The 17,575-nt window shown below is 35.6% G+C and overlaps 1 protein-coding gene across 6 annotated transcripts in view; it reads left to right on the forward strand.

Moving 5' to 3' along the window:
- The window catches only part of HMGCLL1 (3-hydroxy-3-methylglutaryl-CoA lyase like 1), a 75,331-nt gene that overhangs the window by 4,179 nt on the left and 53,577 nt on the right, over positions 1-17,575 (forward strand). For 4 of the 6 annotated variants that reach the window (XM_064707560.1, XM_064707566.1, XM_064707567.1 and 1 more), the window contains exon 2: positions 16,616-16,693. In XM_064707560.1, coding sequence (XP_064563630.1) covers positions 16,616-16,693 — 78 coding nt within the window. Of the gene's footprint in view, positions 1-8,028; positions 8,050-10,520; positions 10,537-16,615; positions 16,694-17,575 lie in introns of those variants that run through there. The other 2 variants (XM_064707561.1, XM_064707563.1) reach the window with 2 other exon arrangements.

Raw genomic sequence — 17,575 nt, forward strand, 5'->3', positions numbered from 1 at the left:
AGAAGGATATGATTTGGGTTTACTAAAAGGATTATATGATGTGATGTCCATAGTAGTGAAAATTATTTGGTTTTTAAGAATTTTTAATGATTATATAGTAAGGAATAGAGGATAGATATTTAATGTTTTGAAAGAGACAATCTATGTCCAGTTTTCTTAATTACACTGCATGGCTTAATACTTTGTTAAGGTCAGTGTCAACTTTAGTTGAGCATTCATCTGCCACTTTAAACTGGGGAATTCTACTCTGCAGGGGGGTAGTGGCTAAATTATAAGCATTTTTTTGTTAAACCATTGCATTTATGTAGTACTAGCTAGGTGTACTAAGGGGTATAGTAAAATAAGAGTATATTAGGAGTCATGGTTTGGTGAGAGCTACCTACACTTAAAACAAATCAAGCAAAAAATAAGACAAAAATAAGACACTAGTCTCTTATTTTTCTGGATGTAGCTGTGACTCTAGGAAGTGTAATCTGTCTAAATAATGCTGATGTGTGCAAGGTTATGTTGTAGGGTTTCTGTCACAGACTTAGGCTGTCATATGGAATGCAATATCCACAATCATTAACAGTTGTTCGGGATATTACCATTGGAAAATTTTTTAACTGGGGAGGAACAGAAATGCCAGGTGCTAAATGCATAAAATAATGAGCAAAAACTTGGATCCTCTGATTTAGACAGCTAACTTCAGTTTCAGAGCCTTGATGCCAATGATTTATGTGCTATGTGCCTAAATATCCAGACTGAATATTCACAGACTAAGATTCCCTCATCTCCTCACTGCATGACACTCTTGGATCTAGAGATGCACACAAGTGTCTTACTTTTTCAGTTTTAATGTGCTAGTTTAGATTTTGTAATAGATTGTCATGTTTTAAACAGATGCTAGAAACCTCTCAAATTTATTTTTAAAGTAACTCAAGAATAACAACAAAACCCACAGCCCATGTGACAATTATATGTGTCTTATTCATTTATGTTTGATTCTTGATTCAAATTACAGCATAAAAAATGAAGCATATGGTATTGTGCAGCCTGGGAGGACACAGCAGATCTCTTTTGTTTGAATCTTTTAGGTACAACTCAGAGCAACTGATTTGAAACATACTGTATTTCATGTTATTTTTATCTCCATGTAATTATATATTCCAGGAATAAATTAACATTTGCAGGGTCTCATCAAATAACTATTTAGGCTATTTTCATTTTTTAATTTAATTTATCAAGCTAAGAAGTACTATAAAAAACTGCTGACAACAATATTGCAAGTTTATTAATTTACTGTGACAATTATCATACATCATTGTTTATTCCCCCCCTTTTTTTTTTTTAATCTGATGAAAATTGCATGTGAGCAGAGAAAAAACAAGGTAGTTTTCCTGGACTTTATCTTACAGTTTTTGTTTCTTAACTCTTTCTATGGATGGCATTATTTAAAGATACTTAATGAAATCTTTATAGATAAAGTATGTTAATTTCACTGGACAAAGGTCTTTTTTTCCCCTTCCCTTTGTCCACCATTTTTACCTCATTCTGTGTTTTCATCCTGACCTTTTGTTGTCTTTCATATAACCTAAGACCGAATAATTGATCACTAAGAATGATCACTGAAGTTCCTGGTTTCCAGTCCAACATTTTTCCAGCCATTCTGTACTCTTCTATATGCAGAGGCATTGTCAATACAGACTCATTAAAGGAATTTTTTCTCATTGAATACATTACAAGAATGTCTGAAGAATGTGACTTTTTTGTTTGCTTTGTTGCAGATTTCAAGGAACATTTATTTTCTTAGTCTTCATAAGATTTAAAGCATACAAAGTTATTAAATAGAAAAAATATATTTATATATATTGTATAAATATAATTATTAAATATATATAATAAAATTAATAGAATAATAAAGTGGAAGAGATTATAATATAAATTATAGCAATCTATTAAGTTTGTATCAGCAATGCTGTTTTTTCTTGTTGAATTTGGAAATGATGAATGACATATGATACATGCTGACACCGAAGGTAGTAAATAAAACACCCTCCCACTGAATTGAACTGGAGTGCAATGCTGAGCTCTTTCTAAGATATTCTTTGAAGTGGAGTTTCCCCTTCAGAAAAGCAAGTCACTAGACTCATGCCAGCTTTTTCAGTCAGGTATTTTATGTGCTGCAGAGTAAGCTCTCAAGAACATTGAAGAGAGAGAGGCCGAAAACCTGATTAGTTGGTTTGTTAGGGGTGCCAAACAGGATGTTAGAAGTTCAGAAGCTGATAAAGTGTAGGTTTGACCTAAACTGAGTCACTGACTTTCAGGTTTTTTATACCATTGGCCTGGTTATACTGGATAGATAACAGGAGCTTTTTAGTTCATAGACATCTATGCTATACCGAGATTATTAAGTGAATTTAAAATTTTATAATAAAGGTAGAAATATTGTAAAGGATTTGCTTTGCAAATCTGGGAACTAAAAAAATGCACATCAAGTTTTTATTCAGACCCCATATCTGCTTTTTGCTGAGATCCCATTTATGACTTTTCCCACCTCCATCTCCTTCAGAGCCTAAATATGGGCACAGTGATGTTCCTTTCCTCTCATGCCAGCTCAGGGAGGAGGATTGATTTAAGACACCCAACATGTCGTAATTTTTTTAAAATTCATGCATTTTGAAATAAGTGTTTTCTCATTACTTTGGCTGGGAGTGAAGATAAGTAAACTGCCAAAGATCACTCAGATCCCAATTTAATTCCTACTGAAATAAATGAGAATATCTTTTAATAAGACTCTTATTTACAATTTGTGGTACTTCTGTTTTTTAGTTTTTGTAAGGAAATCTCACCTTAGAAGTTTACTGTACCAGCTGGTCAGATATACAAGTTTCATAAAGCAGAACATTTACTGCTCCTAATTAATAAAATTTTCTGGTTTTTAGCTTTCTGATATGGTGACTAATAAACTAATTAACTGTTATCTCTACAATCTCTTTTAGGTTTTTTTTTTTTCCACTTAGAAGGAATGCTGAGTACCTGGAATGTTTCAGGGTGGAATGCTGGGTACCTAGGATGAAGTTACTTGTTTTCTTTACATTTTAATGATAGGACTATTTTTTGGTGCTTCTGAGGAAAAAGGTAGCTTCAACTCTTGCAGCACCTGTGTTGAAAGATTCACATGTTTATGGAAGTGTGTGTTTGAATTTCAGTTTATAGGTGAATAGCATGCAGTAAGAAACTGTTGCAGTATAGGTATAGTCCAGAGATAAAGCTGAGTTCTTGTCATCCTTACTTCTTTCACTGCATAGATATTTGAGGTGTTTAAACAAGGTTATGGTTCTCTGAAATTTTAGGAACTGAAGGCTATTGAGAATCTTTAATGTGTCAAATGTGAAAGAAGTTAAGTTTAAAGAAACTGTGGAGAGCTTCAGAAAAGTAGTTATTTAGTACTTCAGGCTGTGTTGAATTATCTTCTATTGTTTAGCTCTCTCATTCATATAACAAAGGTATAATATTTTCTGTAGCATCCTTCTTTTCCCCAAAATGTGTATTTTAAAAGATAGATTAAGTATGAACAAGGTGATGTTGTGCGTTATTGTGAACTTGCTGGGCAAAATGTGCCACCTTAAAAGTTTGCTGTGCACATGATATTGCTGATGTGGACCTTGACATACAGTGTTATGAGGTACTATGCACTCAGAAAGGCTCATCAATTAATTGATCCTCAGAAAATGCTGAACAGAAAAATAATAAATTTACATGTGGGAATAAAAATTATATAGAAATTTGTAGGAAAAGGTTCTCTCTGTCTGTCTAATCCATCTATTTTCTGTCACTTGGGAAAACTCATTGGAATTCTGAGAGAAGTTGCTTTCTTGATTGATTTCTTGATTGATCAGAAATTTCTAAGATAAGAGCATGATCAAAATCAGACTTTCATACTGTGCTAAGTACCTGTAAAACAAATCCAGCATTTTTGCTTTTCAGCAAAAGGGAAATATTACTGCTGTATTAATGTACACTTATATAGCCCTTTTGGGGTAGAAATGTCACAGTGGTGCACACACTTTAAAATTAAGCAGCGCAGTAGAGATGAAGGATTTTTTCTATTTTGTAATATGTTGATAGGGACATAATATACATTGAATAATAAGAATTTTATTATATAAGGTATTATTAATCAGACACATATTTTATTATCTGATCTTTTAATCAGTCACTTCAGAGAAAAACTGCTAAATGCATGGTTTACATTTCAGAAAAATATTTCCATGGGCAGTTTTAAGGGTTGCCTTTCAAACTTAGTTTATTACAGTTAGAAGTAATCAGCTCATGGCTTTTTTTTCACTAACTTTTATAACTTAACTGGGTTAGGTATCATGTCAGTGGTGAAGATTTTGATTAACATTTGGGACAAAGTTCTAATATTGCAAGAGATGGGAAAGATGCTGCAGGTGATAAGAAGGAAATGATATTTACTGTTGGAATGTTGTTATAGCCAATATTATTTTTAGATAATTCCTTTGTTAAATGGAGATTTATTTTACAGTTTGGTGTAAATGAATGAAAGTTACTCCAATTGTGGCATTGCATTGGAATTTATTTGGATTAAATATTCTTATGAGAGTCATTCTCAGCAGCTCTTGTGACAAAAACCCAGATTTATTACATGCGGAAACTGCTAAAAGGTGCACTGGTGAAAAAACTCTGCTGGGAAGACATTTCTTCTTTGTTTGAATGAGTTTTTTTTGTTCACAGATGTTAGCTGTTTTGTATGGGAATAAAGGTGCTAGTTTATGAGTTTCTTGGAAAAAGAAGTTTAAAGGCTCTGAATGGATGAGATGTGTGGACTGAAGCGCCAGAGGACATTGCTGGAATGTTAGGTGAAAGCCATAGGGAAATAATTCAACAGCAGCATCTGGAAAGGAACTGTATGTGGCTTTAGGGCTTACTTTTAATGCAAGTAGTTAAGATGAGATTAAATATAGGTGTTAGTATGTGAGAAATGGAGGAACAAGGTTAGTGATGAAGGTATATCATGTAGAACACTGGGATTAGGGAAAAGATTGAACAGAATCCACAGCTGATCACATCTGAATTTTTTAAACCCTGGAAACATAATTTGAATTGAACTATATACTAGCTTAATAAAAAGTAAGGCAGTGTATGTGAAAATTTTATTGGGGAAAGAGAAGACAGGGTATAGGCCAGTTCATTGGCCTTGGCATGTCACTTTTGCCAGAATGGGACGAATGAAGATGGTGGAAGGTTAAGCTACTAAACCAGTTGGCTGTTGGCTATGCAGAGAGAGATCAGCTGGTGAGTGAGAATTTCCTTTTGTCTCCCAGCCATTTTTTGATATTCATTACTTGATTCAATTTCCTAAGCACTCTTGTCTGGTGCCATGTGAGATACCCTAAGGTAGCTGAGATGGCTTATAGGATTGGCAGGTATTGAATAGGATTTACTGGAGACTCTGCCTTCTGGCTCAATGGCTAGAGGTCAAGTCAGATGCATCCCAAATGCACAAGGGTGCCTGCACTCTTGTGCACACTCATCTGACCTGTGTCCCTGCTGTTTGCTGCCTTGTTTTGGGCCGTTTGCTTTGGGCCGTTGCTGACAGTGCTGAGAAGTGGCTCCATTCAGCTGGCCATGTTTCATTGATGATACCATTTAAGATGCCCTATGATATCCTCCTTTATCTCCAGCTTCCAAAAAGCCACAGGTCCTGTGTCCTGCATGCTGTGTTGAGGGAACCTTAAGAGATTTTACGTGAATATATGCATTGACTGCACAGGGATACCCAGGACACATGTGGACATAACTGTGTCGATACTTAAGGATTTTTAAAGTCCAGTTGAGTCCTATTATTAAGAACATTTCAGGGCATTTTGAGCTTAATGAGTGGGATGGCTGCATTGCCATTTAGTCCATAACTAGTATTATCTATTGTCAGTCATTGGAAAAATCCCTCAGTTGAGTTTATGTGTCACAGTAAAATGAAATTACAGCTAGTATTAGTACTATTAGATATTTATCCCTTTTTTTTTTTTTTTTTTTTTGTCCTTAGTTAATACTGGTCTTATGACTAATTTTAAAACTACATAAACTTCTTTCTCATCAGTTGAGCACTTTATTATTCAGAATATGAAGGCTTAAAAAAAACCCAAACAAACTTCCTAAATGTGCAAAGTCTGGAAGTGAAAGCAATAACATTTGGGAAATATCATGATTCATTTTGCCATGTCAACCCTTAATCTTCTCAAACAGTCTGAAGTAATATGTTCCCAATTTAATTTTGTCTTTGTCATAGTTCCTCCAGTACCAGTATATTTTCTTCTACTTGTTCCACTTCAATGTGTTCAGGTTTCCATGATATCTTTTTTAAATTTCATATAAGGAGTTTTTAAAATTCTTTAAATTATTTTCAGCAAAATAGGAAGAAAACAATGTTCTTTAAATATGCTCACATTTGACTAATTTCATAGTGAAAATGAAAGATTTTTAAAACATCATGAATGGCGTCGTGTTAAAGTTATAATTTCCTTACCATTATTTGGAAATTATTATGGTAATGCTTTACAGATGTTATTTTTATAAAGAACTTTATAAATCTCAAATTCTTCTGAAGGATGAGTTGCCAACAGTGATGAAATAAATAGCCATTAAAATACTGTCATTTTAATCAGTATCTTTTGGAAAGAGAGCTATGGAAAACATAGTGGTGAGCCACCTGTACTTAAATTCATTATTTACTTCATCTTTTAGGCCCAGCCTTTGGACACAGAAGATGATTTTGATTGCAGTAGTAATGGAGAATAGTTGATTTACTTTTAGGTTTTAATTTTAATTCTTAAAGATCTATGCATGGCTCACTTTTATTGACAATGAGTTATTTAGAGAGACTTACCTGATAGGGTGGATGGGCAGTATATTCATTTCTCCCCCCTCATTGATATCCCAAAGTATTTTAAAGAGCAAATTACTTGCACATGTTGGATTTGTAATGATGATCATGCCTCTGCTTTTTCAATGTGTGTGGAAAAACACCACTCTTTCTCCCTTCTAGAATTCTGTCTTTAGTCTTGCCTGTAAAACACCATACACACCATAATACTATTACCATAAATAATAGTAAAGGAAAGTGTGGGAGGTTTTGGCTCCAGTGTCATCAGTATGCTGTTGATCTCTGTTCTGTGTATCCTTTTCATCCAGCCCAGATGGCAGAGTATAATTGCTTTTCCAGGCTTTGACCAAGATAGGGATATGGATGAAAGTGAGTTGGCTGTAAATCAGCTTGGTTAATGGAGAAATGCTGTTTGTTAGCCAAGGGAAGCATTTAGGGAAATAGAAAAAGGTAATGTATACACCATATCCTGAAAATACATTTTTAATTTTTGTTGAAGTGACTGACTATGTTGGCCTCCTGTTAATAATAGAGGTCTCTAGTACCATTTATTATTGACTTCATTGTAACACAAGTCTAACTGTGGTTGTCTATGCCTCTGCTACCACCTGACACTACTAATAGATTCCTTGATCATTATTTTTCAAGTTATCAAAAATTGTCTGTGACTTCAGCACATCTATGTGCTTTTTTAGGTTGCATGAACTGTTGGCTGTAATTTGGGTATTCAGATCTCTGCTAATCCATGTATTCTACACAGCAACAAATGTTTTTAGAAGGTGTCAAGTCATCAGTGATAATTCAGAAAGTTCAGTCTCATCCAGGAGACCATTTTTTGGCAAATGTGGCCTGTCATTTTTGTTGTCAGGTTATGAATGAATTTTTGTAAAATATAGACATGAATATTAAAGAAGGTAATTTTTGTTTTCAAAGGTAGTGGAAAATCTTTGGGCTTGATTTTATCTTTTTGTTTGTCCTGTAATGCTGCTTCTTTTTTTTTTTTAAGAGCATGCAACATCATAGCAGAGAATTGGACGTGTCTGTTAGACACTCAGTCTCCAGTTCCTGAGATTTCCTTCTTTGAAGAGCTGTCAGAACAGCAGTTTTGTTAGCCTGCCACATACCTGTGGAATTTTATGACCCACTGGAGCTTGCATTAGGTAAATTTTAAGCCATGACCACAGGAGATGCCTGTGTGACTCTATACTGACATGTAGTAAGTTGTCCTTGGCCTCATAGTTGGTATGTAGCATGGACTTTTACGATTTTGATAATCAATTTAAAAAGTATAATGTATATAATTCACATTTCTTCCCTTTGCTTTCTAAAGGGAAAAACTTCTGAGGGTCTGTAACTATCTTCACATCAAAATTGCTTCATAGATATTTTCCAGTATACTTTCACTGGCTTTGTTTCTATTAAGTTATAAAAATAACAATGAAATTTCTTAATTAATAATAAATATTAAATGTTGATCATTATATGCTTATATTTCTCCATATTTATTTCTATTATTTAAAATACTATTAGTAATTGTATTTTATGTAAAACTTACGTATGTTTCTTTGTGAATGTTTATATTAATAGATTTTGCTCATGACTGTTACATAAAGTGGGAAATACTGTTTTATTGATTTTCTACCCATCATAGCCTTTACTGTGTCCCTGAGATAACACCAACAGTTGGGTTGTGTGCTATCATTTCAACCCCCCAGTTCTGGAGGTTGAAAGCCATATATGAAAAATTAAAAAGCAAGGATTAAATCAGGACTAAAGAATATGGGCTAACGATACATGACTTTATATCCTGCTACTCAGAAAAACACTTGCCTGGCATAGTAGTTCAGTGTAGCTCTTCAATTTTGAAAGAAACGCTGTTACATTTTGTGTAATGGAGATATCAAGAAAAAAATCTAGTTTATAAAGAAACTGAGAAAGTCATAAAGAAATATAGAATAGAATAGTATTGTTGCAAGATCAGTATGGAAACACATATCATTTGTTTGCCTAAAAGTAGTAGTTTCAGAATGCATTCCAAACCCACGACATGCTCAAAACAACCAGTGAAGAATCTTTAAGCTTGTTTACTACTTCTGAACTCTGCACTTCCTCATGGAAGGGGAAAATTAGTAAAAATCTAACAGGGAATTTGAGTTCAGTCTGCCCTGTGATATAAAAAGTACAATAGAAAACAACTTTCACCCTCTCATACATTTGAAAATGTTTCCTTTATTACATTATTAAATGTTACAATTATTACATTTTATTCTTATTATTTTTAAATAAAAGTGAACATAGACTCCTCCAAATAGTTTTCAAATATATGACTACACTCTCAATTAAATGAAACAGACAATTCCAGGCTTTCAGTTTATGTGTTGTCATAGATCAAGCTGAGTTCACTTCAGTTGGTTATATGAGGTAAATTGTGTACTGGAGGCAGCTGCAGGTTCTGGTTTCCTATCCATTAAGAACATTCACTGTAAGTAAAAGAGTAAACTAAAAGTCATAGAAAATAATCAGCAGGTGTTTCACCCAAAGTAGGTGAGAGTTCTCTGAGCTGATATAAAGGAAAATAGTCTGGGAAGTGAGGAATTCCTTCTGTCCTCTCTCTCAGACTCCTGCAGGCAGAGATTATATTGATTTATTAACTCTGTAGCTCTTTAGAAAATGTGTTGTTTTGTGTTTGTCTGAAAGAAATGTTCTTTCTTATAGAAAGAAGTTCCTTATTTGTTTTGCTGCATCTCATTGCATTTTGCCAAGACCAGGGAAGTACTGTGCTGTGAAATTGGTTTGCAAACTTAGTAACTCTGTGGCAATTGTCTATGTGATAGGTGATTTAGCACAATTGCATATTATGCTAAAATTTTCCCTTGTGTATCCGGCAGAGCTCTTTTACTAGTAGTTGAATTTTGGTGTATTTTTTCTTATTAAACCCTTGTTTGTTGTTTGAATAAACCATTACTTTTTGGGATTACTGTCATAGCATCTGATAGTTGTAGCCTCCAATGGATAAGAATATCGGTAGAGTTAATACTCAAAACACTAATGTTCAGATGTATTTTATGAGTGCTGCTACTCTAATCTGAAAAGTGTGAGATTTCTGGCTTTCATCAACAAAACTTATCCTTAGGGTGCTAAGCATTAACAACTACTATGCTTTGTTTTAGGTGCAACCTTTAGGAAGGGTCAAAGAAAGGAGAAATAGGCTGCATTCTAATCCTATCCTGTTTGACATGCGTTAAAGAAATACTCAAGGAGTATATCTCTGAATTGAATGTTAAGGAACAAGGTTCAGACATTACAATGAACTCTAGAATAAGAAATTTCTCTGTCAGGGAGTAGGGAGTGACCTGAGGCTGCTAACAGGCAGTGCCACAGGAGCCAGGTGGGGTGAGAAGCGTAGAGGGGGTATCCTAGAGGGTGGGCCTAGAAGGCATTCAAGCACAAGTCCAGGTCATTGGGTGAGTTTGTGGTGTTAAGGGAGGTCCCAGGTTACAGCTGGGAGTTGAGGTCAGTGAGTCATGGTCAGGCTTTAGTCCAGTGGTGGTAAGCAGAGTTGGCCGTGCAACCCTGCGCCCATCAGGCAGGTCCGCAGTGATGAGAGGGATCCAAGGTCAAACTGCAAAGTCAGTCCATGGGTCTAGGTATGGATGGATGTGAATACTCTGTTTACAGGGGAGGCATGGGAAAACAAGGAGGAAAGAATTAAATTGGTCTGATTTGCTTCTAGGCTGTAGTTTGGGCAGAAGAATAGAGATCATGCCAGTTGCTCCAAAGAGATGCTCTGAAATTACTTAGCATCCTCTTCGTTGGACTGATGCTAGCTGAGGTTTCTTAATCTTGGTCTGAATACCTTTGCTGTGGCTTTGGAAGACCTATTGTAAAGGATTTTCAAAAGGAATAGTAATTTATAGATGGTTTTTTGATTTTTGAAATTTGTAACTATGTCCGTGAGTAGTGTAGTTGAGTGTGACTTGAATGTTCTAATTTTGTGTAAGAATAGTATTCTTAACACAGCAACTGTTTTTTTTCAGTCTTTTGGGCATTCCTTAGTAATGTCATTTGTTACCTTTTGATTTGCCAGCTCATCAGAGAACTTGACAGAATTCTTTCTTTCCAAATCTTAATTTCTATTTTCTAAATAAAAGTAATAGTTGATTTTTTTTGTGTATTAGTTTATATTATTTGTACTTTATCACTTTTGCCTTTACCATTAAAATCCTCTTTGTAAACAGGATTAGATCAAACAACTGACCACTAAAGCAACATGAGCACAAGTCTCAAATTCAGTTAAATTAATTTTTGTTTAAAATCATATTTCTTACATTTTCATATGAATTACTTTTTTTGTAAACAACCCTGCAACAATAAGTAGTATACTAGCAGATTATATTGGAATGTAATAGTTAATGTAAATGACAGTAGAAATATTAGGGCTATAATTTTACCATAGAAATCCTTACAGTGAATTCTCTCCCAGTTCAGACAATCCCCTGATATATGTAAATCACTACTCTTTCATAAGCTCAAACAAGCCTTCTGACCTCAACAATTATTTGGTTTATTACAGGTGAGTTATCTCTGCACTTAACTAATTTTATTCTGTAATCATTTAATTGGATTTTATATTTTGCCATCCAATGGACAATCTCCAGTTGATTGAGTTGTTTTTTGAAGTTGGAAGTCCCAATATTTCTACTCATGAAGTTCCAGGCTACTGTTTTATCTATGACATCCTACCTTGTAGCCCAGGATCAAGTTTGTAATTTCATTTTCTTACTTGAGAAACAAAAAGGAGAGTCCTAAGTGTTATCTTGCATATTGCTTTTATTGAAATGCATTGGGGAATTCGATGGAATTTTGTACTCAGCTGTAACTGCTTTTTTGTGGTCTGTCTGTGTTAACATTCAGGTCATGAATGTGGAATGATATAATAAGAAAACTTCATGTGATGAAAGATTCTCAGGGGTTGAAGGTTTTTGCTAGTCATGGTCCATTCATGGCTACTCCTCTCCCAGTGGTCATGTCAGCAGCATGCAGCAGAAGTTCAAGAATACTCAGTTTATCTTTACTGAGGGATATTCCTCAGGTGCATCCCACTGTTTTTTGAATCTTCTCCATTTTTTCTCTAGCTAAGCTGGGAATTAATATGTTTTATATCTGCCTTCTAGTAGTGTGAACTATGTGAAGAAGGATTTTAATTTCTTCCTGTTTATTTCCTCTATATCTTGTAAAGTTTAGAGACATCTAAATGTTCAGAAGATTGACCAGTTTTCTTTGTTCTCCTTCCAGCAATCATATTATTTATCTTAGAGCCTTCTCCCAGTTTTTGGGCATTTTTCCATGTCACTGCAGGTATACATTATGGAGTTATGATGCCACCTCCCTGCTGATTCTTGATGAAAACTGCTTTCCTGAGTAATTCTTTGTACAAGAATGGACCTACCTTTGTTCAGTGTCCTCTGTGCCAGAACACCACCTTGTGGAAAAGGAAAGGAGAGCTTTATCTTAGAAGGATTGAAAAGACCTGAATCTCCAGATGCTTCTCTTTTACTTTTGTGTTTTTCAGTTACCTTTGAGAAGTTCTGGATAATATTTGCCATTGCTGTTTCTGCCCTTATGAATGACCTTCATGGAATAAAAATCAGAAGGCTGAAAGAACCTCAGCACCTTAAGTAGAAGTAGTGAAGTTGTGAAGTAGTGACAGAGCGTAAAAAGTGTGTTTATTTAATCTTTTTACATTTATTGTTACATTAGGGAGATTATACTGCTTTAATTAAAAGTTACTAGGGTTTTCTGTAATGAACCTAAATTTGCAGCTATTTATAGTTGAGAGAAAATGTTTCCATACAGAAATTTGGCATTCAATGTCTCAAGCTAAATGGTTTGGTTTTCCTTTTTCTATTTCTTTTAAAAATACTCTTTGGCTGCATTCTGTTGTGAGAGAGGCAATTTTTTGTGGTTTTGTATGCTTTTTTTGCTCCCTTGGCAAGGCTTGATACATGGAAAAACAAATTTTCCAGGCTCTTAGTCTTTTATGTCAGCTATTTCCTTTTTGATATTTAAAACATGATACTTTAGTGGTCATTACTTTTTAACAGAGACCCTGTATTATTCAATAAGCAGTCGCCCCTAAGTATTTGCCGTTACTACTTTTCATATATTGTTACATAAAAATGGTTCTTATAGTTCAATCTAGTAAATATTTTTTCTGAAACAAAATTGTATACCTGACATGTTTAGTGGTACTAAAATTGGTACTTGTGTATTTCTACAAAGTTCACCATTTCTCATTCATTTAAAATATGAAAACTGGTTTGCATATTTCTTTTTATTTCTATTTTCTGATTATTATCTGTAGGGCATTTAATGCCATACTTAAAGGTGTTGAAATTTTCTAAGTTAGTCCTGTTGGTTCAGAAAATCATTCCTTTTACCCAAGGGTGTGATGTACATTTGAAATGCTCCGATCAGAGTTTGAGGAAATGAGTCCTCAAATTCGTGAAGCCCAAGTCCTGGTGGAGGTCTGATGCCATCCAGGTAGAAAACAGAGAAGTGTTTAGACTCTGCCTAAGTTCTTACAGACTTTGGTGTGTTCTGTGCACTTGAAGCTTGACTAGTGAGTGCAGATGGCATTGAGCCTGGCACAGAATATGACTTGTGGCTCAGGTGCTTTCTTAAGACGTTATTTAAGTAATGTCCAGATATTCTGCAAGTGCAGCACTCTGATCAGAAAACTTCCTAGAAAGTGGAGTCTCCTTTTTCTTCCCAACAGCTTTGCCAAGTACATATTTCCTTTCTCTTGGAAGAATGTCCCAACAGCTAGTTACTGAGTATTCATTCACAGGACAGGTGAGATTCCAAGGAGTTCAATCCTCCTTCGATTCAGCTTGGGCCACAGCACAGAAAAAAGCTAGAGTCACTTTAGCAGATGGTACACATACTCTTATAGTTTCCAATTAGTTTCTGTGTTCTATCCAGCAGAAATGGACTGTAAAATGTATAAATAGTATGCAAATATATAGGGACCTGAACCTAAGTGTTCTGCCTGTCTTTGACTTGCCTGTTATCGGAGCTTCAGCAATGCAGTGTAAGAGAAATTATTAGTTATGCTGGGGAGAAGGATGATCAGAACAGAATGTGTGAGATGAATAAGAAACTGGCTGAGGAGGAAATAGGAGATAATGTCAAAAGCAGATTTATTAAACTGGAAAGACATTGCTGGTGGAGCTCCTCTTTCTTCTCAGCATCTTTCTTCTATGTCACTAATTCTTTTTGAGATAATACATGTTTGTACTAAAATAAGGTAGTGATAGTCCAAAAGCTTTCACAAGAAAGTGTGAAGGTGCTAATATCTGCTGATAATTGAAGGACAGGAGACATTTTCAGTACAACATTGGATGCCATACAGGAGAAACTGAGTGGCATTGAAGATGGGAGCAATCAATGTACCAGAAATAAAATTAGATGAAATACGATGCAAAACAAGACTCCTCTAGACTTAGAGCCAAGAAGTTTAGTCTAAGCTTTTAGTTCACCAGCTTGAAGAATGTACAGATTTGTTTATAGTACTGCCTTGAGTTTCCAGTATGTGGGAGTCATTCCCTCTGTAGCTCTCAGTGTTGTTCTCACTCCATGAACAGTGAATTCAAGTTGAGTCTGACTAGTGAACAGGAAGGCTGTAGACAAAATCAGGGGCTGAGAGGCTTGGACTGTGGTTCAGAGAGACTGTGTATCTGTAATATCACAGACAGAAAATAAAACCCAATACTTGAATGCCTTTCTGCAATATCCCCTCCAAACTTTTGACCCCTATGAACTCCAAGGGCTGTGGACATCACCTGATGTGGTTGTGGGAACTGTTCTGAAAAGACAAGTACAGCTCTTGATTTTCACAAAATTTTGCCACAGTAGGCACTAAATAGGATTTACAAGATTTGGCCTAGAAAATGAACGCTTTTGCTCTCTAAGTTTTATGGACATTTTTCATGCTCTAAATTATGCTTTGGTTCACATAATCTATTTTAGCTCTCTTTTTATTTTCCAGTCACAGCTTCACTCATAGCACAGCTGTGGCATTTGTCTTGCAACAAGAAGGATCTGATAATCATGAAATAACCCAGATTTATGCCTGTAGTGCTGAAGCAGTGCCATATTTGTGAAAATAACTTAAGAGGAACAATATGCAGCAGATGTGAAGGTTTTACCTTCACATTTAAGTAGGTTTATACTGTCAGTGAGTGTGGGCTTAGCAGGGTCTGACAGAGTTTCAACTTACCAGATGTTCCATGTGATCAAATAGATGCTATACAGCTGTTTCCTATTCTTTTTACTGGGCTCAGATAAATACACAGTAAATTGTCTGAAATATATTTATTGTATTTTGGCAAGTCCTGCAGAGAACTGCCCACAGGCACCAAGAATGCAGGGAGAAACCAAAGGTGCTCATAGGCATGCCCATTTTCCATTACTGAGGAGAAATTAGCAGCCATTTGGTTTGAGCAGCTCTGATGATACTAGTCAGGAAGGAATAAAAGATGGGGTTTTCCTTTGGTTGTAGATGTTGTGAGGTTAGTGGCTGTATTTACGGAGTGTCCCCAGTCTGGGGGAGCTGTTACTCCCATGGGCAAGAGCTGTCACCCTGTGCTGACAGTGTCACCCTTCCAGTGGTGTAAACTCCCAGGAGAGGTGGTGGGGATTGGAGCAGCTGTCCTGCAGGTAGCTCGTGCTAATCCCAGCTCAGGCCTTCAGCATGGGAATGGAGAACTGGTTTGGCTTCTGTCCTCAGTGCAATACAGAAAAGGGGATTTCCACAGCTCCTGTGGCTCTCTGTCCACTCCTGAGCATGGACAGCGTGCCCCAAATTAGCCATGGGGTGTGTCTTTAAGGGCAATGCAGCTTTTGGTTCAATCCAGCCCACTGCTGTGAACTGCTCCAGGACTTACAGGCCCAGTTTACGTTAACTGCCACACATGTCAACTTGACTCAATCACAGAGCAGCTAAATAATAAAAAAGGAAATTTCATTTCCCTTCACCTGCTTTCCTGTTCTTGTTTCTCCTTCCTCCCTCTCCAGTTCCCCATGCTCTCCTTAGCCCTTTGACCTTACTGCTGCCTTTCTTCCCTCCTGTCCCTGTCAGCTTCCTGCCTTTCCAGAGCTGCTCTTACACCTGAAAAAATCTCCTTATTTACTAGAGGCTTTCCTTGTTTGCCTTTAAATCCTTTTTTAAAACCTTCATCTTCAGTAAGAGAAATAATTTTCATTTTTCACTAATAATCTCTTTAACATTTCTTGACTGCTATGTTCTTTTCAGATTTATAGTCAGGTCTTGCAAACATTTACAGAGAAGTACCTGTTAAGTTAAATTGAGAACATTCAGTTATAAGTTTGGAGGGCTGGATTGTTCATTGGAAAGATTTTTGAAATGGAAATATTTCTCACTGTAAAACTCAATGTTCATTTATGGTTCTATATACATTTTTAATAAACCTTTTTGACCTCAAAGGAGCAGTGGAACATTCACTAACTTCTTGTTTTAACTTTTATTCCTTAGGTCAAGGTGTGGAGCATGTTCTCAGAGATTTTTAAATGTGCTGAGCAAACTTAATGTTAAAAATATGACTTTATACCCAGAGTCATATGAAATGACAAGTACAAGCTGTACCTTTTGATCTTGGTGTTGATCTTCATTGTTTTATTTTTCAGTATTGATTTTTATTTCAGGAACTTCAAGCATCTGGACTGCCTGAGTACATAAAGATTGTAGAAGTTGGGCCAAGGGATGGTTTACAAAATGAGAAGGTAACTTTTCTCTTCTTTTTTTTTTACATGGATTTTAGTGTTATTTTCATTGTGTAGAACATGCACATCCTGCTAATTATGTTTCTTTCATTTGGTATTATTAAATATATCTATTTTCGTATTGATAACTTACCTTTATATTAGAATGAAAGTGTATTCCTATTTGCTCAGCTTTTAGATCATATAATTTCTTTCTATACTTGGCTAACTAGCCTTTCTGTTACTCAGCATTTCATTTTACTGGCATTTGTCTTGTCAGTCAATAACATTCGGCTGTGACGTAATTTGTAAACACTAGGAAACACTGGCTATCTTTGTAACTTGTGTTTCTGCTTCAAGTGTCAATGTAGAAGGAATAGTAAAATAGATTTTATCATGTTTCCTGCTGAAGAGACGTGGGAGAAAAATATTACTCTTTTGATAGCATTATTTGCCTGAAGGGTGGTAGGGAAGCATGGAAGAAGATTGAAAGAGATTATAGGGTACATGTGTAGAAACAATCATCTATTTCCACAAACAGGAGGATAAGCTCACATATATCATTGTTCCTGATACCAGAGATGTTAGTGGTATTAGCAGAATAGAGTTACCCTGCTGCAGCCAGGGAGCTTTTTTCCTCCCATTTTTCACTGGTCACCCTGTTAGTATTTCCTTTGTCAGTTCTTGCTAGTTTGGTGTTTGGTTAATAACAAATAATGAGGCCAGATCGATAACCAGTTACAGAAGTGCTTCCTTTTGTGATGGACAGAAAAAGCAGTAAGATCATGTATACTGCTGAGTACCTTCCTTATACCTTCCTTATACTTACTCCAGTCAGGAAACAGAAAAGTTATGGTAAAATGTGTAAGAATAGCTCATTATTGTATAAAAAAGTATTGCTTA

Source organism: Zonotrichia leucophrys, chromosome 3, assembly GCF_028769735.1.
Source record: "Zonotrichia leucophrys gambelii isolate GWCS_2022_RI chromosome 3, RI_Zleu_2.0, whole genome shotgun sequence".
Taxonomy (NCBI): Eukaryota; Metazoa; Chordata; class Aves; order Passeriformes; family Passerellidae; genus Zonotrichia; species Zonotrichia leucophrys.